This window comes from Anas platyrhynchos, chromosome 23 (assembly GCF_047663525.1).
Source record: "Anas platyrhynchos isolate ZD024472 breed Pekin duck chromosome 23, IASCAAS_PekinDuck_T2T, whole genome shotgun sequence".
NCBI classification, from domain to species: Eukaryota; Metazoa; Chordata; class Aves; order Anseriformes; family Anatidae; genus Anas; species Anas platyrhynchos.
Window position 1 is genome coordinate 1,811,754 of NC_092609.1, and position 24,511 is coordinate 1,836,264.

The following is a 24,511-nucleotide window of genomic DNA, read 5'->3' on the forward strand; positions in this document are numbered from 1 at the left end:
TGCAGCGAGGCTCCTGCGAGAGACGTGACATGTTTATTTTCCCCGCGCCAACTCGCACATCAAACGCGCTTTGGGTTTCTGCCTCGGAAAGGGGAAGATCGGTCCCTTTGGCAGCACCCCGGGGGGCACCAGAGCCCCTGCAAGCAGCCTGCTTCACCCTCCAGCCCCCACCGAGATGCCCCTGCCTGCAAATCCCTAATTCGGCTCCCCGGCACAAGCGGCGACGTGGGAGAAGGGGCGTCCGACTCGAGAAACTCGAGGTTTTGCATGACCCAAATTTCCAGCTTTCGTTTAGGTTTTAAGCGCTGTCAGGTGGCTGGGGAGAAAAACAAAAAAAAAAAACAAAAAAAAAAAAAAAAAAAAGAAAAACAACACACAAAGGAAAGGAGATGGTATTTTCAAAACCAAAGTTATTTCGCATAAAAAGAAAAAAAAAAAAAAGCCCTGCCACATGGGAACGTGTCAGCTCCTTTGAAATGTTTGCTTGTTTGCTTGTCTCCCGGAGCCAAACAGACAGGGAATTGTTCGCAGCCTTGCAAAACATTTCCACTGACCCAAACCCGCACGTTTCTGGAGCCGAGCATCCCCCAGCCCAGCCGGGTTCCCTCCTGCACCAACAGGGGGTCAGAATTTGGGGACACGGACCCCATCCTGCACCCCGCAGCTCCAGCACCGGCATCGCCCCAGCCCGCCGAGCTTGGCTCTTGCTTCTGCTTGGTTCTTTGTTCTTGGTTTATTTCTTTTTTTTTTTTTCTTTTTTTTTTCCATTATAGACATCATTTAAAAAAAATAAACTTTACAATAATACATTTGTAGGCGTTGCCATTTGAGCATTTCTTTTTTTTAAAAATAAAGGGGAAATGAAATTTAAAAAAGCCACACCGTAGATGTATATGGTTATGTATATACATACATATATGTAGGTATAGGTGAACACTATATACATACACTATATATGTATATATAAAAGAAAACTGAGTAACATATAGAGGTTTCCAACCGCTGCTGGGGTCGGATCTCATCCCAACCCAAATCCGACAGGACGAAGGATGGAATATTAAAAAAGATGAAAAAAAAAAAAATCTCCCTCTCCAAGTGACAGACCGAAAGCATCAGGACAACCTCACATCGTTTGGATACTGGTTTCTTTTTCTGGTTTAAAATTCTCACCGACAACGGGAAAAGAAAGAAAAAAACCCAAAGGCAGTAATGATGTAGAGAGCTGGAGCGAGTTCCCTGGCCGGAGGGAGACGGAGAGCCTCCAGTAGCACGGCTGTCCTCCGGAGTGGGGTGCTGAGGATACGTCCCTTGTCCCCACGGGGTCCCCACAGCGTGCCCGAGCTGGTGGCTCCTGCAGCCAGCCCTTGCCCGAGCTCTGCTCGATGCTCGTTTTCCCTCCCCGGTGCCGTTCACAGCTTTGGCTCCCCATTTCGGGGCGGCACGGGTGGGTTTTGCCACGAGCCATCGGGCTCCTGCTTCAGCGGAGACACCCAACGCGCCGTAAAATGAACCAAAAACGTCAAGGAAAAATTAAAAAAAAAAAAACAAGGGGGGGAAGAAAACCACCAAAAGTTTCCCAGCACCACCAGGGTCCATCCGCCGCCGTGCCGTGGTGGCAGCGCCGGTGTTTGGGAGCGTTCCAGTCCGGAGCCCGAGGTGAGCCTTGGCTTCCCGATGTTCCCAAACCGGCACCGGTGGCGTGGTCGAGGCTGGGGCGAGCGTCCCCGTCCCTCTATAGCACCAGCACCAGGAGGAGGACGGGCACGGTGGGCAGGATCCGGCCCGCCCAGTGCCGGCTGCCGCCTGCCTTGGGGTCCACGAAGGTCTTCTGGTCCGGCATGGTGTCCGTGGTCAGCTGGGTCTGCGGGACAGGGGAGAGCAAGGGGTCAGCAGCACCCTCAGGTTTGTTTTTTTAGGGAGGAGAGCCTATTTTTGCCCATGGGGCGGTGAGAAATGCAGTCACTGGGATGAGGTCCCCGCAGCACCCCCTCCCCAGGTTCCCCCCTGTCCCTAATTTACCTCTGAGTAGCACAGGCTCTGCTCTTTGGACTTGTTTAGCTTCTGTCCGTGCTCCTGGAGGGGAGGAAGGAGGCAGGCTCAGGGCAGGCTCCTGCGCCCGGGGCTGCACCCCAGGGCTGGGCTCCCCAGGGTCTTTGCCGGCCCCTTGGATTTGCAACCAAAAGCGAAGCTGCAAGTGTGGACATCTCAGCCCCAGGTTTATTCCCCCCGAAAATGACCCTGCTCAGCACCGCTGTGAAACCCACAGGAATCCGTGCCCCCATCCCCAGCGCAAGGCACCAAACCACAAGCCCAGCGAAACACGAGAAAATCCATATTTTCCCAGTTGCCCAAAACCACAGGGAATGCAATCGTTTGTTTGCACCCTCAACAAGCCCAGGGGCAGAAGTGGGGCTCAGGACGGGTGCTGAGCATGGAGCAGGACACAAATCCTCCCTTCCCTGCACCAGGACCCCCCGTCCCACCCGGCAGAGAGGGGGTGCTCCCCCAGGGGGGGCGGCCGTGCCGGGTCCCTGTGCTCCAGCGTGAAATGGAGCCGCTGATTGTCTCACGGAGCGGTAACTAGAAGACAGAAGAGGTAATTACTCGAGCGTGCCGGATCTAATTAGAGGCTGCCCAAGGGTGACATTGCTGCCTGCACGTGCTGCGGGCGGAGGCGATGCTCCCCCGGCTCTGCGTGCACCCACCCACGGCACGGTGCTGGCTGCAGCCCCGAAAATGATGCTCAGCGGGCACAGCACCGCTGCAGGACCACCTGGAGCAGGACCAGGGGGGCCAAATCCTGCCGGGCACCTGGGTACCAACACCCTGTGTAAGCCAAGCCGCGTGCTCATGGCTTGCACCGAGCTGTGCCAAAAGAAGAAGGACTTTTTGGAGGTCCAGAGCTGCCCAGCTCTTCACCAGCACCCCCAGTTTGCAGAAGCAACTGGGATGGGCTCCTACCTGGATGGAGGTGCAGGTGGTGATGATGCTCGTGTCGTACATGGTGTTGCTGTAGTTGATGTCATCGGTGGACGGGCTTTTCTCCGTCTTGGGCGGCACGGTGACGGGGACCAAGCGCGTCCTGGGGGTGAGGTTCACATCGGTGCCGTTGCCAAAGGCCTGGATGGCGTTTCCTGGGGGGGCAGGAGAAGGCATTTACGTGGGGGCCGTGCAAACGGGGCGCTGGCCACGATGGGCAGGGGAAGGAGGGCGATGGGGGAGCGCCTTACGGAGGCAGGGGTTCTCCGTGAAGTCCCTGAGGAACTTCTCGCACTCCTCCTCCAGGTTGCCGCTGCCTTTGCAGGAGCACCAGGGCGAGATGGTGATGCTGGTGGTGCTGGCGTCCACGTAGTTGGGCGTCATGTCGAAGCCTGCACCCAGGAGAGGAAGAGGAGGAGGGATGAAGGGCTGAGGATGGGTTATGGATGGGGAGAGCCCTCCTCTCTGTGTCCCATCCGAGCACTCACCGATGAGCCCCGCGTAGGAGCCCAGGCACGCCTGGTAGTTGTCCCCGGGGCAGCTCGTCAGGGACTGGAAGGAGGCTTGGCAATTAGCGTGGAAATCGGCCAGCCGGGACCTGGGGGCAGAAACAGGAGGGAGAGGGACGGGATTTCACCGAGCGACCCAGCAGCGAAATTTGTAAAAAAAAAAAATAAAGGAAACAAAAGGTGACGAACGGGATATAGAGGAGAGCTCGGTGAGAGCTGGAGACTCCAGAAATGCAGCGTGACCCCAGCAGGCACCCACCCCCAGGCATGTACCCCCCACCCCAGGGACCCCCACCCCTGTCTCTGCTGCTCCCCCGTCCCCACCCCACCGCTGCCACCCCATAAAACTTCACCACTTCATCTGGCCGCCCCGCTCCCGGCGTCGTTACGCGACTGTAAAATTTGACTGCTTGTTTTTTATCTTCCCCTTGAAACGTTCAGGCTCAGAGTGCAATTAAAATGCCAGAGGTTGGGGTTTGAATGTTTTTCTTTTGTGGCTGAGATGGGGAAAAACAAACCGGAGCCTCACAGGGAGCCTGGGGGGCTGGGACCGTCTCGTGTCCCTTTCCTTGGGATGAACCAAGCCACCGAGGTGGAAGGATCAAGAAATGTGAAGGATGAAGAAGGGGACGGATGGATGGACTGGGCAGATAGATGGATGGAGGGCAGTTTTCCAAATTGACTCAGTCATTAGATGGACAGACACGAGGCTGAATTGTGGCCCGGGCTGGATCTCAATCACAAGGAGCAATCGCTGCGAAGCGGCCAAGCTGCTGACACTGTGGATGAGACCTTGCATTTCACAACAAAAAACCTCCTCGGCTCTTTTTCTCACGCGTCATATAGGAAGAAGAAAGCATACATTATTTTCTTTAGCTTCCTTTTCCTTCCTTCTTAATTAAATGTCATCTTTGTCCAACCAGTGATTGAATCATCCGGCAGTACCTGCCTAAAGCCATGAGAACTGATGAAAATAAAGGCTAGAAACTGTTGTTTTTTAAATAGGAATGATTTGTTTTCAGGAGGTTTCTGATCGAATTAAATGGGGGAGCAAATGAAGCAGTGATTGAATGGGGTGGAAGGGATCCGCAGCAATACCTTGCATTTATCCAGCACTTTTCATCACAACTCGAGTGCGCTAAAGGGAAGAGGGCGCAGGCACCGCCTAATCGCAACCAGAGCCAGGGAAAGGGACGGATCCTGCTCGCCAGCACACGGCCAGAAGCCTGCTGCAGCTTCACGTGTTAGGTACCGGGGGAAGGACAGGGGAGGGAACAAAGCCCAGCTGCTTGGGGCTGCTCCAGGGCACCGGCTGCTCCGTGCCGGAGCGCAGCGCTTGGTGCAGCACAGCCTTTTCCTGAACACTTCTGCTCTTTCCAACCACCCGTGACCGGGGTTTTTTTCCAAACCACCGATGCATCCATCTCTCATGGAGCAGCTGAGTCTCTTTTTCGGGAACTCCCCCACCCTTCACACCCCAGCATCACCCCACAGCATCCCTTCTGCTGCTTCCCACGGCTGGCTTTGCGCGCAGCTTTTGCCCATCATCGGGCGGCTGGCGGTGCCAGTTGGATTATTTCCCCGCTTCCACCAGCTGTCTGACCCACTTAGCGCCTCCCAACAGACCACAGATTTTCCAGGGCAAGGTCGGCCTCTTCATCTGGGTTATTGGAGCACTCGTGACGAGGAGATGGGACTCCTGGGCACCGCTTGCTATACGTGGGGAATGCTAAAAACCAGCAGCGGTGCAGCTGGTCACCAAGACACACAGCCAGGGATGTCTGCTCGCTCGCATGGGGAAGCTTTGGGGTATGAAACCCAGAGGGGAGAGCCTGGGTGGGCATCACACGGCAGCAAAGCCCCAGCTCTGCTCCTTGGTTCCTCGTGGTTCCCACCGCAGGGAGGTATTTTGGACTCCCTCCCTCGCTCCGCGGGAGATAAAGTTTCCGACAGCATTTCCCTCTGCCCAAATCCGAGGCGAAGGCACGTCAGTTCTCCTAAAGAACTGTGGCAAGTTCATCACCGAGTGCCATGAAAATTTGTCACGCTGCTCCCCGGGGCCCTGCTCCTGGCTTGTAGCATCCTCTAAGGCAAATGTTATTCTTTTCATAATACATGACAAGCCAGCTGGTAATCTTTCCAGAATATCCAAGCCAGATGTCACTCTTTCCGTTGTATACAATGAGTTCGCAGTCGGTGGATGAGGCTTGAACTGCCAGGAATAAACCTTACTGGAACCAGCCCACAGCTTCTCAGATTTCTGCTTTTAAGTTCCCGGGCAAAAAAGGGGACGGAGCCAAGTCCATCCAAGCAGAAACAGGAGGAGCTGGTGCCAAACTGCTGGCTCGCAGCTCAAGGTGCAGGTGGGCTTGGCCAGTCCCTGCCTGGATGCACGAGAGCAGCTGGGGTCAGTGATGGGGAAAAAAAGGAAGACACCAAGCATGACCTTGACCTTGCCTGCTTTCCTGAAGGGCCTCCAGGACAACCCCCTCATGATATACATCCTTCCAAGCCAACCCTTGCAAGCACGCCCTGCATTTTTCATTTTTGGTGCTTGCCAACCCCTCTGCAAGGTCACTGATTCACGAAGGTTGGAGAAACCCTCCAAGATCATCTGGCCCAACCCTACTACCAACATCACCCACATGTCCCTAAGCACCAGGTCCAACCCCAACGGGGCTTCCTCCCAGGCACCCATCCCAAATAACTCATCTCCTGCCTTGGTACGATGAAGGAAAGCCTCAGCAGCTTGCCAACGTGATATCTTTAATCCAACATTAAAAGTTACCTGCACAGCAGAGGATTTCAGATTGTGGGGTTTTTTTGTGTGTGTTTGGTACGTTGCAATTTTTTTGAGCTGAAAAATCCCCGGAACAGATGCGAGGTGCCTAATTGGGTGCTAATTGTTCCCATCACCACATGCCTGTAAGAAGTCCGAGCCCGGCGCTGGTAATAACTCTCTCCCCATCAAAGCGAACAGCATCAGGCTCTCGAATATTTCATGCAGAAAATGTCCAAGATGCGGAGATTACTCAAGACATGTTTTTCACAGGCAATTTACAGGGACCAAGGAAAAATGGCTTTAATAGACATCAGCGCGGAGAGGCGGCATAGAAAAAATGCCTGCCCCCCCTCCCCGCAGCTCAGGAAGCTGCGACAGCACACAAAGCCCAGCAAGACATAAAAAGCCCCCAGGGCCCGCTGGGTGCCCTCCTCCTGGTTGCTCGTCCTGCTGGAGATGAATTCATTTGGAGCCAGGGGATGCAGAAATAAAAAATGAGCATCCAACAACGGGGGCGGCGTGGCCGGGTAACGCAGCGAGGCGTGGGGATGGCATCAGCTAAAGGAACGAGAGAGGAGCCAGGGCAAAACTTCACTGCTCTGGATGAGCCTCTATAAAAGCTAGGAAATAGCTCACAGGGGAAAAAAAAAAAAAAAAAAAAAAAAAAGGATGGATGGAAATACTTGTTTTATCCAGGAAAAGTTACCGGCCAACTTGGCTTTCCAACTTGGCTTTACACCTGATTTAGTGAAAATCACGTCTTTGGAGGATGTGCACCGGTGCCCACAACCAGCCCAAAGCTGCCAAGGGAGATGGGAACAGCAGGAAAGAGGCAAAAAGAACAAACCAGAGAGAGGCAAAGGAGAACCCAAAATTACAGAGTCAGAAGAGCCAAGCTAGCTTGAGAAAAAGGAAACGAGGACAGACAGACCAGGGGCTGGGTTGGAGGTGGTTAGTTAAGAAGTTGAGTTACCAGATGTATTTTAGGACACTGCATGTTGATTCATCACGGATAAGAGCAGTTGAATGATTTTTTTTTATCCTCTTGCCTATGCTCAAACCCTATCATTACCCGGTAAGGGAAGGGAAGAATTAAACACACGCATCATTTGATTTTAATTGAAGGACTGTTCTATTTCATTGAACTGCTAACTAAGCCGAACAGGAGATTGTGTTTACATAAGCAAACCCTGAGTCAGTATAGACTTGCTGTCACATTAAGTCAATACTTATGAAGGCTCTCTATTTAATTATTCAGTGCGAATTGACTTATTATTGTGTTAAGACTCTGGGCAGCCTTGAGCAAGGTGGCCACCGAGCCGAGATCGCTCCCGGCTGCCTCTGCACATGGGTGCCCGCGGGGTCCCCGGGGAGACGCACCCCACCTGCATCCACCCTCCTCCCCATTCCTTCCTTTGGTGGGAAGCCAAAGCCCCCAGGCTGCACAGATTTGATATTTTAGGTCCAATTCAGAGGGTTTTTTTTGCAGGTAATTACAGCCCTGATGCAGGCACCCACTTTGGGGACCCCATTGCCCATGCCCTGTTCCCCCCAGGACCCCAGCGCTGCTCCCCTCTGCCTCTCCTGGAGCTGCTGCTAAATCCAGGAGTGTTTTTACTTCCTCCTCCTCCTCCCATACCAGGGACAGCTGAGCTGCTCTCATTACGTGGCGTAATGAGAAAGTTGAGCTGCGCTGCTGTTTATCAAGGCAACATCCATTACAGATGGCACTTTGCGCTCAGCGAAGGGCGTGAAGGCGAGGACGCGGGCTGAAAAGAAAGCGTTTTGCTCCTGTGTTTGGTGTTTAATTGATACAGAGCCAAGCTTCCCTCTTGGGCCATCAGTGATGGAGCAGGGCTTCCCCTCCCCAGGGCACGGCTCGGGAATTGGCTTCACAACCACAGCCAAAATTAGGTTATTTCTGCCTGGTTTTACCCAAATCAACCTCCCCAACACACACAGACAGACACAGGGGTCCTGCCAGGAGCTGGGCAAGTTCCCTGCCTCCCCCCCACCACAAACACTGCCTGAAATACACCAAAAAATAGAGAAAACTCAGGAAAACGAACAGCCAGCCTGCCTGTGGATGCTGAGGAGCAAGAGCCAGTGGAGGCTGGGAAATTCTTCAGCACCAGCATCAGTGAAGCATATAAGACCAGATTATTTGTGTTCCCGACTTGCTGATGCAAGATGAAAAATACAGCAAACTGCAGCTGCTGAAATCAGCTCTTTTTTTTTTTTTTTTTTTTCCCCTCTCCTTCCCTTTCCCCTTAGCTGAGGTTAGTGTTTTGCAAAAAGGTTTTTATATTCTGGGAGCTAAAACCTGTCCGTTGCAATCAGGCACAAAGCTCGGGGAGTTTGTCAGGCTCCTCTGCTGTGCTGGGAAGAGCTCCCCGCACGAAAAGCTGCGCAAATTGCAGCCATCTGGGCTTGATTGCGCCCTGCCCTCGCGGCTAGAGCCGAATTTGGGGACCGGGAACCTCATGGAAGGGGTCGGTGGCCTCGCAGGTGCTCCTGCTCTGAGCATCCCCATGCGCCCAGCTGGGTGCTGATCACTACAAACGCAGAGGAAACATCCCCAGAAAGGCACATGCCTGTACTGAGGGCTTCACCCTTCATTAGGCATTGAGCCAGGAGGCCTAATTAGGGTCTGAACCCATGCAGGAGAGTTATCTCATCTCCCATCACTGCTGGAGCAGCAGCAGATCTGCTCTGGAGTTCGATGCCCTTGCAAGTCCTGTGCTCTGATAAGGGCGAGCATCACTCCGTGATCCCGACCTGATAAGTGGGATAAGGAACTATTCCTGCACAAGGGACTGAAAGCTGCACGTGCCCACGGGCAGGGGCACAGGGGTGCAGAGGATTTCATGCCCAGCTGCTCCTCGGTGGGTGTGAGCCAGAGTCAGACACCATGGGAAGCAGGACCAAGCCCTCACACTGTTCAGACACGGTCCCAGCACCCAGTGATGATCCTGGCAGCAATCCTTTATCCTTTTGCCAATTCTTTGTTATTCCTAAAGGCACAGAGGAGCAGAGACCCCCAGCACCAGCCCCACAGACCGCTCCCCACCTGCAAAACCAGCCCCAGGAAGAAACACGGAGATGGAGGGGGGTGGTTGGAGGAGACCCCAAAACAGCAGCGGGGCAATAAAGCACACCCCGTGTGCGCACGCCTGCTCACTGGGAATTAACAGAGCACCCAGCCTCTGCCAGAGCCGTTCCCATCCCAAATACCTGCGATGAAAAAGCCAGACCCACTCTAACTCGCAAAGCAGCATCAGTACAGCAAAAAAAAAATAAAATTCTTCCTTTTCTTTTTGTTTTTTGTTTTGTTTTCCCGCTTGCCTCCGGGGAGGGAGCTCAGCTCAGGTGCAGGCACCGCTCGCCCCGGATAGGTCACCGCTTTTAAACACTTTCACAGCTGCAAAACCGAGGAGGTCAAGCGAGCTGCTGGAGCGTGTCAGCATCCCCAGCATCCCCGGGCTCCCCGCCGCAGGCTCTTAACCCTCCTCACACCCCGGTGCTGCAGCCTGGTTCATGCAGCTGCTTGTGATGGGGGTGCTGAGGTTTGGGGAGCCCCCCTGAGCCCCCCCAGGGCAGAGGGGACAGGAACCTGAACCACAGGTCAGTGCGCACCATGCAGAGCTTTACAAGGTCCCATTGTGGGGAGAAAATCCCCAAGATTAAGGCAAAAATCTCTGCACACCGACGCTCCAAGCTGGATCCAGGAATAAATCAGGGTTTGGGGCACCTCTCCCTAACCGGGCACCAGCATCTGCTGCCAGAAAATGCATTTCCCCCATAGAGCAAACAGACAAAAACCCCCAAAATGGGTTGTTCCCTCCACGAGCTGGGCACATCCACAGCATTTAACGCCTGAGCAAGCCTCTCCTGCTGCCGGAGAGGTGCTGCCATTAATTTGGCCGCGGCTCGGCACAGCCCCGATATCTTTTATTCATAGACATTGGCGTATTGTATTACTTTTTGATAAAAAGCCACATTCCCACACTTCAAACGCAGTCGCTCGCAGCCAGGGGAGGACCCAAAGCACCATTATTTATTTTGCCACCGGGCTGTGGGAACCTCCATCACCGCGATGGCAAGAAGACCCTCCTCCTCCTAGCAAACTTATTCTTTACGAGGCTGATCCGGACCCTGGAGGGTGACAGGAGGTTTTTTGCCCTATGAATAATGGGTTTCATAATGGAGAAAAAGCCTGATCTCCCCCGACTTGGCTTCAGCACCGGGAGAGGAGCGCGTTTCGCCAGTGATGGAGTTTCGCTGGGGATGCTGAAAGCGCTCCGAGGGGTTTTGCTGGGTGTGGGTGCCCCCAGTGCCACGAAGCCTGAGTGCATTTCTCCTCCCCATGCCTTGGGGAGATGAGGAAGCCCTCCAAAGCCTGAAAACCATACACAGCCCTGCACAAACCCGTGGGCTCACCCCGCAACAAGGTGGGGACCAGGCTCAAGGCCCCCTCCCAGCGCAGGAACCTCTCCAGGAGCAGCCAGAAACCCTTAAACCTCCCCATTTTACACCACGAAAAAAAAGCTGTGTATGTTCACATACACATCCAAGAGGACGCAAAACCCTCAGGACAACCCAAAACCATGAAAAGGAGCCGAGCAACAAGAAAACGATGCCAAACCAGCCCCGGCCCTGTGCCAAATCCTCCCCCAAAAACACCGAGCGGTGCCCTCACCGGCAGAGGTGGTCGGCCCGGCACACGTTGCGCAGCTCCAGGCAGTTGGGCTTGTGCTTGTCCTCGTAGGAGCAGGAGGGGACGATGGTTTGCCGCCGGCGCTCGGCGCAAGCCTGGTCCTTGCAGGAGCAGAAGAGGAGGCGGTAGGTGTACTCGCTGGGCACGCGGTCGAAGAACTGGCGCAGGGCTTTGTGGCATTTCCGCCGGCTGCAGTGCTCGGTGGCCGAGATCTCCTTGCTGCAGGTGGAGATGTAGCCCGAGCGCAGGCGCTTGCAGTTGTCGTTCAGGTTGCAGGCTTTGGCCGCGTCCAGGCAGTGGTTGCTTTTGGAGTTGGTGGCCGGGTCCATTCCTGCCCCGAGAGCAAGATATGGGGAAGAGGTGAGGCTGGGGGCGCATCCTCGAGCCCCAAAATGCCACCAGGAAGGGGTTGGCACCGCCGTGTCCCTGCTGGGCTGGAGGTGGGCGCACTGCTGTTGTCCCCCCATCCTTTTACCCCCTGCACGATCTGGAAGCCTTCCTCCAAAAAGGAAAGGGGTCACGCACACGGGGACCTGGTTAAACCATCCTCAGTGCGTAATTCATGCCATGAATTTACTTTTTTTTTTTTTTTACCTCCAGTCAATTATTCAAAGAATAATTATTAATTATCCAGCCTGCTCCAAAGCAGAACAATCTGATGAGCTGCACACGGGGCACAGCCAGCCTCCACATCCCCTCCTGGGGCTCCCCAAAACCAGGTCACCCCCAGCCATGACCCCAAAAGGGCCAAGTCCTGCCCTGGCAGGGACGATGGGGACGGAGCTGGGCACCAGCCGTGTCCTGCATCCACCCCGGGAATCCCAGGTGTCAGCAAATAAAGCAGCCAAGGGAGAGGATGGACAGAGCCAAACCACCGAGTGGGAACAAACGCTGATTTTTTTCCATTTTTTTTCTTTGTTTTTGTCAAAATGATGAATTGCCCTTGGCAGGCCAGGTGCTTTTTTAAAAGTCACCTGACTGCACCAGCAATTTCTTCCCTAATTTCCCCTCCTTCGCAGCCCAGCCAATTTCGTGGATTCTTCCATTGTCTCCTGGCTTCCACTGGCAAAGACAAATGACAGCACTGAGGAGGGTTTCCTACCGGGCGTGTTTGTAAGGCCCTGGCAATTAGCAAATGGCAATCAGCTGCCTTGGGGAGCACGGTTCTCCTTCCTCGTTTTGCCTCTTTGAGTGCAGCGATGCCCATGGTCCCGCTGCCACCCAGGGCGTGCAGATGAGGAGCATTTTGGGGGCACCGTTTGCAGCCCAGGACGCAATTTTGACTCGTTTTCCTGCTGTTTTAGGAATAAAGCTTTGAGAGGGGGAAAAAGGAGTAAAGAGGAGCCCCAAAGAGGGGACAGGGCAAGAATTTGGCCACAGGAGCCCCCTCAGCCCAACCACGGGGACCCTCCAGCCAAGGATGGAGCCAGCTCACGACCCCGATGCCAGGGGAGCAGGAGGGGATGAAGTGTGTGAAGAGGAAGGGGGAGCACGATTCCCCTTTCTGCTCATCCAAAGCAGCCCCTGGCTCTGCGGGGGGACGCAGGGAGCCTTCGCAGCTCTCCAGCACGAGCGTGGGATCCATGCAAAGTGCCGGCTTCCTGCCTAATCCTCCCGAGCACCGCGCCTGCCCTGCCCCGGACCTGCGGGGACCTGGATGCATTTTAATAGAGCCGATGCTTGAGAGCGCAGGGTTCCTGGGGAGCTCATTAATAAAGCACGGGCATGAAAATTTCATGAGGCGGGCAGGAGACGGGGGCCAGGGAGCTTCGGGAGCACCGGGAGGCGCGGTGCCACCGGCTGTCCCTGCCCGATTCGAACAGGATGGGGCTGGGGGAAGAGGAGGAGGAGGAGGGTGATGAGGAAGGCAGCACGGGCTGAGCCTGGGCACCCGATGCCCACCAGTTCTTGGGTGCTTGCCCCGTGCTTCCCGAACGAGGGGCTGAGCCTTTTGGGGAGCTGCTGCAAACACCAGTGCTGGGCGAGCCTCTTGATCTCACCACTCCAATTCCCCCAATTTCCCCCAATTCCTGTGCCTGCCTCTTTCACCACAGCTGCCATTCCTGCAGGGCGCTGGGTAAAGGCTCTCGTTTTGCACCATCCATCCTCACCCCGATGCTCTGCTCTGCCCCCAGCCCCCTGCTCCCCCCCCCATGCTCCCAGCAACCAAAACCCAGCGGCGAGCATCGAGCGTGGAGCATCGCCTCCCTCCCTCCCTTCCTCCTCGCAAGGTAACGTAATCCCTGCGCTATCCCCACAGGCAATTAGCAGCGCGCCGGCTCAGCCTTGTTATCCAGAAACAACAGCAACAGCTCATTTGCTTCAGCCGCTTGGGCTGCGGGTCAGGGCTGGGGGTCCCGGGGGGCTCCCCGCAGCTCCAGCCCCACACGAGGGGGATGGAGAGGGGCTGGAGGCAGCAGCGAGGCCACCCCGGTGGCCACAGCGCATCTGCGGAGCATAGCCCCTGGTTCCCCCTTCCCCAAAAGCCGGAGAGGCTTCCTTCCCCCCTCGCTTTGCATTGCTGAATAAATCAAGCCGTGAGCGTTGATTCCCCCGCTCCAGACACTCCGCTTTTCCGACTTTCCAGCGGCTGAAATATTTCCTTGATGATAATGCAATCCAAAAAGGCACGCGGGAGACAAGAGGTGGGTGGCATCGGCATCCCAAACAGGCGTTGAGCTCCCCGGGGGGAGCCTCGGAGAGGGGCTCCAGGAGCCAAAACCCAGCGGCGAGGGGGTCCCCGAGGTGCACCCATGAGTTGGGCACAAGGCGAGGGGTGCCATGGGGGGCGCAGGGCTCCCCGAACCCCCTGGCTGGCTCTCGGGGAAAGGGTTAAGAGGAGAAAGAAGCCAAGGCATCGCTGACCTAATTCGGAAGAGGGGTGGTGGCAGAGCTGAGGGTTGTCATGGAAATAGATGGCAAAAAAAAAGTTCCTGATGGACCACGGTGGGGTTTGGGTTCGGAGAGGAGGGCGTAGGGCGGAGAGGTGCTCCCAGGGGCTCTGCTCCTCCTCCGAGCAGCATCCCAGGGCTCAGCTCCAGGCCAGCGGCCCCAAGGAGGGACAAACAGGGTCCCCCCCCAGCTTCCCAGCCACCGAGGGCACAGACAGGGCATCCCTCGGCTCCCAGGACACAGAGAGCTTTTCATGCAGGACCCACGGGCAGCGGGAGACTCTGCGCCCTCTCCAAGCTCCCCCACCTCATGCCACAGCCCCAGGGGACGTGGCAAGACAAACGAGTGAGTTCTGGCCCCAAAGCCCACCTTCTCTACTTATTATTCACCCATGGCTGGAATCCAGGAGGTAAAAACCGAAATCACAGCCTGGGGGGAACTCAGAGCCCAGCAGGAGGACGTTGTCGGCGCTCCAGGAAGGGGCAACACTGGACGATGCCCAAGCACCAGGTCTGGGGAGATGGAGGAGAAATGGGCAGGGAGGTTTTGGGCAGGGGGTTTTGGGGCAGGGGGATTTTGGACAAGCCAAAGGTGGACTAGGGGGAGTGCTGGAGTGAAACACAGGGGAAGGAGCTGCAGGGTTTCACCGGCAGGGAGCTGGGTTGCGGGTTTGTATTCCCGGGCAGGAGCAGCCGAAGCGGCGGATGCATCTTGCTTTTATTACCTGAGAAAATTGAAGCGAGTCTGAATATATCAGAGAGACGAGAGGTGACCGGCTCGTAGGGGGAAGCTTCATAAAATTCTTCTCCTGGAGTGGGAGGGAGGAAAGAGAAGGGGAAGAGGAAGCAAATTAAAAGAGCGCAGTGAGCGAGCGCGGCCACGGCCACCTCCAGCTGGAGAAGGGCAAAGCGAGAAGCACCCCAAGCACAGCCCTGCGGGGCATGAGGAGCCCGCTTGGGCCATGTTTTGGGTGATTTTTGGTGGCTGTCGTGAGCTCGGCTCCTTGCCCCAGCTGGGTTTTTCCAGGGCTGAGCCCCGCGGTTCAGCGGATTCACACGCACAAGGTCAGCGTCCCGCCGGCACGGCCAGCTGCACGCCGGAGGGTGAAGGGTCTGGGCTCAAGGCCGGATTTTCCTTTGTTTGTTTGTTAACGAAAAAAGCATTTCCTTCAAAAAGAAAGCTGTAAAAAATGTCTTCCGCTCCCCTCTGCCTCTGGTGCGCTTTGGAGAAAGGGGAAAATTTCAGGTTGTGGTGGGGTGGGGGGACGCAGAGGTGGCCGGAGAAGCAAATTGTTTCGGCACCGACCTACCCACCCTAAATTCCTCCTTCCTCACTGCCGGGGGAATCCCCAGCCCAGCCGCTTCTCCCCCCTGCCCTAAGCACAACCCCACGTGCTCTCGCCGCGCGCCCTTCGTGTAACTCCAGAGAAATTTGATTTCAGGAGAACCGCAGCTCCCGGGGGAGGAAACGCTCTCCTCAAACCCCATCAGCCACAAGATAAAAAAAAAAATAGACCATATATTAAAAAATATATAAAAATAAATCAGTGGCTGGACCTGGAAAGCCCCGGTCAGAGGCTGAGCACCAGCCCAGAGCATCGATTTCCATTGTGCTTGGCAGCCCTCGGGGATGGATCCTGCGCCCTGGTGCCCTCGCTGGGGGTAACCCCGCTGTGCCCCACGGCTGCAGCCCTCCCGGCCACCCTTAGCCCGAGGCAGCAGCATTTATCCCATTAATTTTAAGGATATTTAAAGGATTTGTTAAGGAGCCACTTGACGTGGTGGAAAACAAGCTCGTGATGGGGTCGGGAGCGATGTGGGAGGGCACGAGCCCGGCCCTGCAGCCCCTCGGTGATGTCCCTGGGGAATTTTGGGGAGGGCAGAGCCGGGAGGGGAGATGGGGACCGTGGGTTTCCAGCCCAGGGGGATCTGAGTGATGCTATGGGGGGGCAAAAACCCCCACCAGGGACTGCTGATGATGGTGGCCAGGGAGGAACCGGGCTCCGGGCAGCGTGTCCTCCTTTTTTTGCTGGGTTTCCTAATGCTCCGGTGACAAATAGCACCTTTATTAAAGTGCATTTAGGAAACACTGTAACCTCACGGTATATTGCTTTGCCAATGCAATAAATAATTAAATACCAGCCGAGCCCTGCTGCTTGCTAGGAAAATTACCGAGCATTAAAAGGGCAGCGGACTTTTCTTGAGCTCGCTGAGATGCAATTAACCTCCAGGAACGAGGCTGGAGTGCAAGCAGCCCTCCTTAATGGCAGGGCTGCCTCGCTCCCGCAGCCCAGGGGCTGGATGGGGGCGGCCAGGGCACAGCATCCTTGCTGAGGGCACGAGGTCGGGGTCTACCCCAGGCTCCTCGTGGCTTTCCCACTCGCTGGTTCTCCCCAGAGTCTCCAGATTTGGTAAAATTTCCTATTTTTCCCCACACACACACAGCTCTTTATCAAAGCACAGGTCCTGGAGCACCCATGGAGCACTAAAGCTCCCTCCATTCATGCCTCCTAAACCCTCTGGAACCACTGAAGGAAGGCTGCTAATGAGGGGTAGGGAACAATTAAGCACTAATTCCTGCTCTGGGCGGGTTTGGGGGCTCGCTCATCCCTGAGCTGACCCAGATTCGAAGGCAACTCCAGCAGGGCTCACCGCGGGGGGCTTCATGGTGGGGTGCAAGCCCCCCACATCCTCATCCTGGCATGGATTTAAGCCAGGACAATCAAACAGCAGAGGAGCAGGCGTTTTTTTTTGCAAGCCCAGCTCAGTGGAAAGGGGGCCAAGCTGCCACCACCTGGCTGGGTGCATTCCCTTGCATGGGCTGTGCCGTGACCCGGTGGCTCCGGAGCAGGCTTTTGGCACAGGCTGAAGCTGGATTTAAGAGCTTCTGTGTGCAGAGCCGGCCCTAAGCCCATTAGAGGGATCTGTGCTGTCAAAGCAGAGCTGGCTCTGCCCGTCCCCAGCCTGGCAAAGCTGCGCGGGGGTGGCCGGAGAGCGGAGCAAACCCCCTGAGCAGCAGCCCCAGCCCCAGCCGAGCCCCTCGCCACCAGTTTCGCCCTCTCCAACCAGTTCCCAGCCCCTCTGAGCCCTGCGCCAGGAGCCACCAGGCAGTGGGGCAGCCCCAGCCCCTTGGGTGCCCTCAATAGAGGGGCGAGGGGCCGCGGAGGAGCCCCCGCAGGCAGGCAGCAGATTATCCTGCCTTCGATGCACAAGCCAGCCCCGGCCTGGCCAAATCCAATTTCAATTACCTGCGCTGCTCCAGCCTCTGATTTACTCCTCCACCAGGCTGCAATTACGGCAGCCTCTGGAGCATCGCCCCTGCGTGGCGAGATCCCGCTGCCAGCCCTCCCTGAGCAAGGGCTGGAGGGGTCCTGGGGGGGCAGCGAGGACCTCTGCACCCCAAGGGGGTCCCTGTGGTGCTCCCTCCTACCCTCTGTGTCTGCAGGCCTCAGGGTGCTTTGCCTTTCGGATGGGAAAGGAGACGTGGGACTTGCCCAAAACCACAGGAAAAAGCCACGTTTCCTCCAATATTTGTGGCAGACGAGGCTCTGGGGCTTCCCCGCACCCCAGCCTCTTGCAGGAGGGAGCGGGGTGGGCACAGCCAGCAAACCCTGCTCACACGTGGGCAACAACCCCACAGCCTTTGGGGGACAAAACTCAGGGCCAGGAGGGAGGCAGTGGCTGCAGAGGAGCCCTGCGCCCACCACCTCCTACACGGGAGCAGCCCCCAAACCCATTTCCCCCTTGCCCCAAGCCCACCGTGGGCGCACCGCCCCCATCCCACCCCACACCAACATCCTCCAGCAACAGGGACACCAACCCCTGCGCAACCCCCAGCCACTTTCTGGGGGAAAAAGCAGCACCCCCAAGACCCCAAATAGCTCCGGAACCCCCTCACCTCACCACCACCACCCCGCAGCGCCCAACCCCGTACCTTCGGTCAGCCCCAGGTGGATGCTCCAGTAGATCTGCAGGCACTGCAGCTCCTTCTTCATGCCCCTCTTGCAGCGGCAGTCGTAGAGGGGGCTCTCCTGCAGCACCTCCAGCGCCGCCTGGCACTCCTTGTTGGCCAGCATGGTGTTCCTGTCGCGCCCCGCCAGGCACTGCCGCAGCGTGCGGTACCGCGAGCTGCAGCTGGGCTCGGCCGCGCACAGCTCGTTGGCTCGCACGCAGTCCACGGGCGCCCGCCAGCCCTGCGGGTCCTGCCCTGGGGGGGACGGGGGGGCGGCCAGCGAGCGGAGGGTCTCATCTGGGCCACAGGGTAAGCAGGAGGAGAGAGGAGGGCAGAGAAAAGTGAGGGGGTGTTGGTGGGGAGAAGGACGTGCCCCATGCGCACCCGCCGCGAGACGCAGAGCTTCAGCCCCCAGCCGGGTGGCAATGGGGTGCAGGGAAAAGGGTTGGGGTTGATTTGGGGGGATGCCAGCCCCAAAATCAATGGAGAGATGCGAGAAGACTCTGCAGCTCTTCACCAGTCCCCTGTGCCTCTCCAACGCTTCCCTGCACCTCTCCACTGCTCCCCTGCACCTCTCCACTGCTCCCCTGCACCTCTCCAACACACCCCTGCACCTCTCCACTGCTCCCCTGCGCCTCTCCACTGCTCCCCTGCGCCTCTCCACCACTCTCAGCACCTTCCAAAATCCCAGAGAGGGATCACATCCTTCCTCTGCTCCCAGCCCCTGCCTGGATGCGTCCTCAGCTGCACCCTTGGAAATCACGCAGCATCTCCAAAACCCCGCAGCACCCCGGAGAGGGACCGCATCCTTCCTCCACTCCCAGCCCCTGCCCTCAGCTGCAGCCTCCCCGGGGGGGTGTGACACAGGGGGCCATCAGCCTCTCCTTTCCTCATGAAATCAAAGAGCAAAAAGGACAAACACGGCGTGTTTCCAGCCCTGGTGCCCGCGGAGATGAGCCTCCCCACACGACCTCCCCAGGGCAAGCCAACCCAACCTCCCCATGCGCATTGCTGATTTGTTTTTAGGTTGGGGCTCAGCATTTTCAGCCTGGCCACGGGATTTTTTGGGCGTCTGACTCATGGGTTTTGAGCTCCCGGGCTCAGCAGGGCTGCGGAGTAGTGTGGCTGGGCACGAGCTCTCCCCCCAGCACGGCCTCCGTGCTCCAGCTCCTGCCCTCGCCGCGGGCCCTGCCTTGGCCGCCAGCCCCGAGCTCTCCCCATCCTGCCAGGCACTCCCTGAGCAATCCCGTTATTCCCATCGCTTGCTTGCTTTTTGCTTTCCAAAAAAAAATCTGGCTAAGCAGAACCCTGGCCAAGGCGGGGGTCCCTTCGTGGGCGCATGGGGAAGGGGGACAGGCTGGGACGGCACCGCTGGTCCCCAACCGAGCCATGGGGACAGGGAGGGGACAGCAGAGCCCCTGCCACTCCTGGACCCCCACCTCCAAAACTGCAATTGTGGGCAGGAAAAACCTTGGAGCAAGCAAAGATGGGCACAGCAGGACCTTCGGGGTGTCCTCAGCCACCCCAGGGGGTGACACATGGGGACACCCCACATCGTGCAACGCCCCCGCCACGAGCCATGGGTGTCACTGCCCGTGGTGCCACGGGGAGCAGCTCCAGGAGCAGCAAATGTCAGCCTCCAGCTCCAAGCCCCTTTCCCTCTCCGTGGCCACTTGTCCGGGTACGGCGTGGGGACAGTGACACCTACAGGCATGTGACAAGGGCCACCCGTGTCCCCCCACCCACGGGGCCACGCAGGGAGCTCCATACAAGCAGGGCTCGTCCCCTGCCTCCACACGAGAGGGGACACCGGGGGCTCGGGTGGCTCTGCAGGAGGGACGTGGCGATGTGGGGCTGGGATCCCATCCTCCTGGGCTTCAGCTGCTGGCCCCAAAAACCCATCGGTGTGTTTGGAGAGGTCTGGAGGGCATCCAGGTGAGCAGGAGCAGCCACAGGGCCCCTCTGTCCATGTTAGATCCAAGGTGGGCTGGCAGGTGTCCCCGGCCACGGCTCTCCTCGCCGTTTCGGGTTTATATTCCACAGGGGGAGCAGGCAGGGTCCGTGCACGGCGGCGGAGAAGCTGGCATCCCCAAACGCTCCCCAGGGCTGAAACGCAAACGTCTTGAGCCTCCCAGCAAGCTGGGGCAGGCAGCTCCCGCAGGGCACTCGGCTGCCATACAGGCAGAGCCATCCCGCAGCTCAGCACCACGCCGCTTCTCCTCCTCCATCCCAGCTGCGCATCCCTCTGGCTCCAGCCCCAAACCCAAAGCTCGGCTCCGATCCGTGCTCCCGCTGCCTCCACGGAGCCTCGTCGCGGGTCCCCTCTCCTCGCCGCCTCCGTGCACCTCCCGGGCGGGTGCCAGCAGGGTGTGGGGAAGGGAAACGGCTTTGCTCCGATGTAAAATGCGCTCGTGGAGCTCGTGGAGCATCCTCCCGAGGGGCCCAGCACCCCGAGCAGTGCGGTGCCGGGGTGGGAAGGCCAGCAATAAATCCACCCAGCACCACCACATCCGAGGTTTGGATGCCACAGCAGCACGGCGCAGAGCTGTCCTGCTCTGGAGGAAGGGCGAAGCAGCCCAAATTTTTGCCCCCAAGGCCAGCCACATGCTCAGCCCTGGCTGGACAGGCTGGAACCGAGGTGTTATTTCTGAGACCCCCCTCCCCTCCTGCCCATGGCACGGTCGGACCAGGCAAAGCCCCCCCAAAACCCTGCAGGGGTGCAAGGGGCAGGCTGAGCCTTCGTTCTACCCAAACCAAACCACCTCACGGACAAACCTCTGCCTAAACTCGTGTCCATAAAACACCTGCAGGGAATTTCGACCCAATCCTCGGCCGTCTCAGGGGGGTCAGAGCACAGCACGGATTTGCAGGCAGAGGCTCAAACCTCCGGCAGCCAGGGAACGAGGCAGCAGCAGGCTCCGTAGCCACCGTTCCCATCTAGCTGCAGTGCTCTTTTTCCTCTCACTGCTCGTGCCAGAGACCTTTGGACACAGGCAGAGGGAAATATTTATCCTCGCAACTTGACTAAAAACAACAACAACCAAAAAAAAAGAAAAAAAAAGAATTGCTGAGGAGCACGCAGCCTCCCAGCCTCACTGTCGTGGTAGCAATTGCGTTATCCCAGCTGAGAGGGATATTTTATTTTTTTTTTTTTTTTTTTGTCTCTCCGGAAAGAAAAGCCCAGATGTTAAGAGCTAAGCCAAGAGCTGGGTTTCCTCCCTGCCTGGCCCTGCCACGCACCCAGGAAGCCCCAGGGGCACGGGGAAGGGGCTGAGGGTCTGGATTTTGGGCTGCCAGCCCTGCGAGGAGGACGGACCACGATTCGGATGCCTCAGGTGGAGCATCCCGGTGGTCCTCCTGAAGCCCCCTCGTGAGACCCCCACCAGCGACTCAGCCGTGCCCACAGATGGGGCTGCCCCCCAGCAGCCCCCACCGTGCCCCCAAACCTCGCTCCCTCTGGCTCAGGTTTGTGCCCCGACCCCGACACTCCCCGGCAAGTCACAGGCAAGGACACCCCAAATTTTGGCTCAGCCCCCCGCCACCCAAACCCACATCCCCAGCAGCGTGGGGGCACGCAGACCCCTCACCACCAGGGCACAGCAGGATTACATCGGGGAGCAGCAGAGGGGGAAGAGCACCTGCCCCCAATTCCCCCAGGGCTCTGAGCATCCCCAAAAGGTGTCGAGCACCCCGCACAGGGTGGATCCTCCACCGCGGGTGCCTTTTCGGGAGGTTCGTGTGCCAGCCCTCTGCAGCTCCCCATCCCTTCTCCTCCTCGGCCTCGCAGCCTCGAGCTCGGCGGAGTTTTTCCAGGCTGCTGCAGAGCTTTTGGGATCGCTCGCACGCAGAGCCAGCGGGGTGCAGGAGCTGCCGTAGCCACGGCTGGAGCACAGCGCACAAACCCCAGCCCTACACACAGCAGGGCAGCTCGCCAGCCTCCCAGGGGGGGAAAAAGGGGACCCTGCTCATCTCCTTTTGCACCTCGCATCCAATACAACCTCTGCCTTTTCCCCTTTTTTCCAGTCTGCACCTTCCCCATCGCCGCGGGAGGCTGCCCTAGAAATGCGGAGCGTTCTCCCTGGCAGCCTCCAGAGCTCCCAAATAACTCGCCCATGAGCGCACGGATTGCAACAGCGGGGACGGCGGCTCCCCGAGCGCACGCGAGCGGCTCAACTTTCCCAAAAAACCTCCGCTCCACGCCGAGCTCAAAGGCACCCGTGGGAAACCGAAGGGCTGGGGGGACACGAAGGGACCTGGGGAGGGGGGTTTTAGGGTGGGAAAATCCTCCGAAATGCAAATCCTCGCGGTGCTGCCCAAGGCGAGAGGGGACCGGGAGCGCGCGGGTGCTCCGGGTCCCCTGCGCGGTGCCACGGCCACGTCCCCACCGTCGGTGCCCCGGTTTGGGGCTTCCGAGGGGTTGGCCGGGGTTTAGCCCCCCGTTTTAAGCTTGGGTAGGGCACAGGCAGAAATTGCTGGCCCTGGTGGAATTGCTGCCGTGCGGGGTCTCGCCTCAGCCCCCTCCTGATCCTGGACGAGGAGGCGCAGGATGCGCAGCGCCCGCAGCCCGCGGGCAGAGCGGGGCAGGGCAGGGCAGGGCAGGGCTGGGCTGCCACTCACCTACGAAGAGGACGATGCAGAAGGCGTTTGCCAAGATCATGTTAGGAAATCCACGAGGATCCTCCGCGGGCGGTGGGAAAAAAAAAAAAAAAAAAAAAAAAAAAAAAAGGAAAAAAAGAAAAAATGGAAAAAAAAAAATGAAAAAGAGGAGGAAAAAAATGGGTAAAAAAAAAAGGATCGGGGAAGGAAGCAAAGCCCCCAGACGAGCAGGTAGATCCCAAATCCGCACGGCTCCGCGAAGAAAGGCGAGGTGGGGGGGTGTGGGGGCGCTCCGCCCGGCAGCGGGGCTCGGAGCTCGGAGCCCCCCCGCACCCCCGGCCCCGCTTTGCGCACGGGGGGCACCGCGCACCGCGCACCGGGCACCGCGCACCGGGCTCCGGGCACCGAGCACCGGGCTCCGGGCACCGAGCACCGCCGGCTGCCGGCGGCTCTGAGCCGAGCGGGGGCTGCGCGCCCGCCTCTGGCTGCCGGGGGGGGGCGCGGCGAGGGGCGGCTGCGCTGCTCCGCCGAGCCCCGGCGGAGGAGAAGGGGGCAGAGCCGGCGGGGCCGCCCCGTTCCTCCCCTCCCCTGCCCTCTCCGCCCCTCGGCGGGGCCGGGGAGAAGAACGGGAGGGGGGCAGAGGAGCTGAGGCCGCCCTTGTGCCGCCCTTCGGTGGGGTAGGGGCTGGGGGGTGAGGGCTGGGGGATGTGGCGGAGGGAGGGGGCTTCGCTCCTGGGTGCCTGCAGCCCTGCGTCTTTCTGTCCCTGGGTCCCTATATCCCTGTCCTTTCATCCCTGGGTCCCTGGGTCCCTGTATTTTCATCCCTGTGTCCTTCCAGCCCTGTGTCCCCATATCCCTGTGTCCCCATATCCCTGTGTCCTTTCTTCCCTATGTCCCCATGTCCCCATATCCCTGTCCTTTCATCCCTGCATCCTTCCAGCCCTGTGTCCCTTCATCCCTGTGTCCCTATAACCCTGTGTTCCCATATCCCTGCCCTTCCCTCCCTGTGTCCCTATATCCCTGTCCCCATACCCCTTTGTCCCTATATCCCTGCGTCCTTCCATCCTTGTACCCCTCCATCCCCGTGTCCCCATATCCCTGTGTCCCCCCACCCCCATATCCCCAAATTCCCGTGTCCCCCTGCCCCCCACCACCCCACCTCCACACAATGGGGGAGCCACCACCGCCACACAGCCCAAGCTGACCCCCCCATTCCCCCCCCCCAGCCCCCTGGGACCTGCTCACCCCCCAAACCCCCTCCCCGCTGCGCCCCCGGGGATGGGGAGCGGGGACCCCCCAGCGGGCTGCGGGGACACAGGGAGGTGGCCAGCCAGAAAAATGCCACCAGCTCCTTTTTTTGGGGGGGGACACACACAGCAATGGGGGGGGGGGACCTGCCGGCTGATCTGCGTGTGGGAGGCACCGCACACCCCCGCACATGTGCGTGCACACGCAGCCAGGGGGGGAATTATTCATTCATTCACGGCTCCGCAAGCAGCCTGAGCCCCGAGCTCGGCCCCTTTCCCCGTGCCCCCCACCCCCAGCATCACCGCTGGCGTGTTTGGGGACGGGGTCCCCTCCATCCCCACCCCTCTGCCTGCCCCTATAAATGCCCAGGGTTGTGCAGAGGTGTGGGGTTCGCTTTCTTCTGCCTCCCCCAGTCACCATCGCCCCCTCCCAGTGCTGTCCTCCAAGCCTGGTGCCCCCCCCTTGGCCCAGGAAAAGGTTCAGGAAGGATTTTGGGGGGACACAAAAACGCTGAGCATTAGTGAGGCTTCTCGTGTAACGTCCTTCCCGTCCTATTCTTTCCCTGCTCTTTGCTCTCCCTGGCTTGCCTTCGCTTTAAAAAAAAAAAATGAAAGAAATGGGAAAAAAAAAAAAAAAAGAAAGAAAAAAAAAAGCAAAGCCGACACTGACTTAGCAGGATGTTCCCGTGCTTTCACAGAGCCTAAATGGAGACAGCAGCGAACAGCGGTGTCCTTAGCTGCCCGGCATCACTTTAATTTTGTCAGCCCTCGCAGCGGCTCGCTGCTCTGGTAGGATTTACCCAAAAATGCCAGTCCCCGTGGAAAGGAGCCGCTGTGC

General features: G+C 58.2%; 1 protein-coding gene across 2 annotated transcripts; it reads right to left on the reverse strand.

Annotated features, from left to right (window-relative positions):
- Positions 1-894: 894 nt before the first annotated feature.
- On the reverse strand, positions 895-22,926 carry GFRA2 (GDNF family receptor alpha 2). Of its 2 annotated transcripts, XM_027443616.3 has the most exons (9): positions 22,448-22,926; positions 17,813-18,127; positions 14,604-14,687; positions 10,970-11,318; positions 3,468-3,577; positions 3,231-3,371; positions 2,962-3,134; positions 2,020-2,073; positions 895-1,861 (listed from the first exon to the last, which is right to left on the reverse strand). In XM_027443616.3, exons 1-9 carry the CDS (start codon positions 22,485-22,487, stop codon positions 1,733-1,735), a joined length of 1,395 nt encoding a protein of 464 aa, XP_027299417.1. In that variant the 5' UTR covers positions 22,488-22,926; the 3' UTR covers positions 895-1,732. The 2 variants fall into 2 exon arrangements, with proteins under 2 accessions (XP_027299417.1, XP_012963365.1); XM_013107911.5 differs by lacking the exons at positions 14,604-14,687; positions 17,813-18,127; positions 22,448-22,926 and adding an exon at positions 11,962-12,079.
- Between the last annotated feature and the right edge of the window lie 1,585 nt (positions 22,927-24,511).

What these genes read in the sequence shown, in the direction of transcription:
- GFRA2 (XM_027443616.3), bottom strand. Translation starts at nt 22,487, where the DNA reads ATGATCTTGGCAAACGCCTTCTGCATCGTCCTCTTCGTAG. An exon ending in CGGGCCGACCACCTCTGCCG is followed by an intron (nt 3,578 to 10,969) that starts GTGAGGGCACCG and finishes TTCTGCCCCCAG; the next exon opens with GTCCCGGCTGGCCGATTTCC. An exon ending in CTCCTACGCGGGGCTCATCG is followed by an intron (nt 3,372 to 3,467) that starts GTGAGTGCTCGG and finishes TCCTGGGTGCAG; the next exon opens with GCTTCGACATGACGCCCAAC.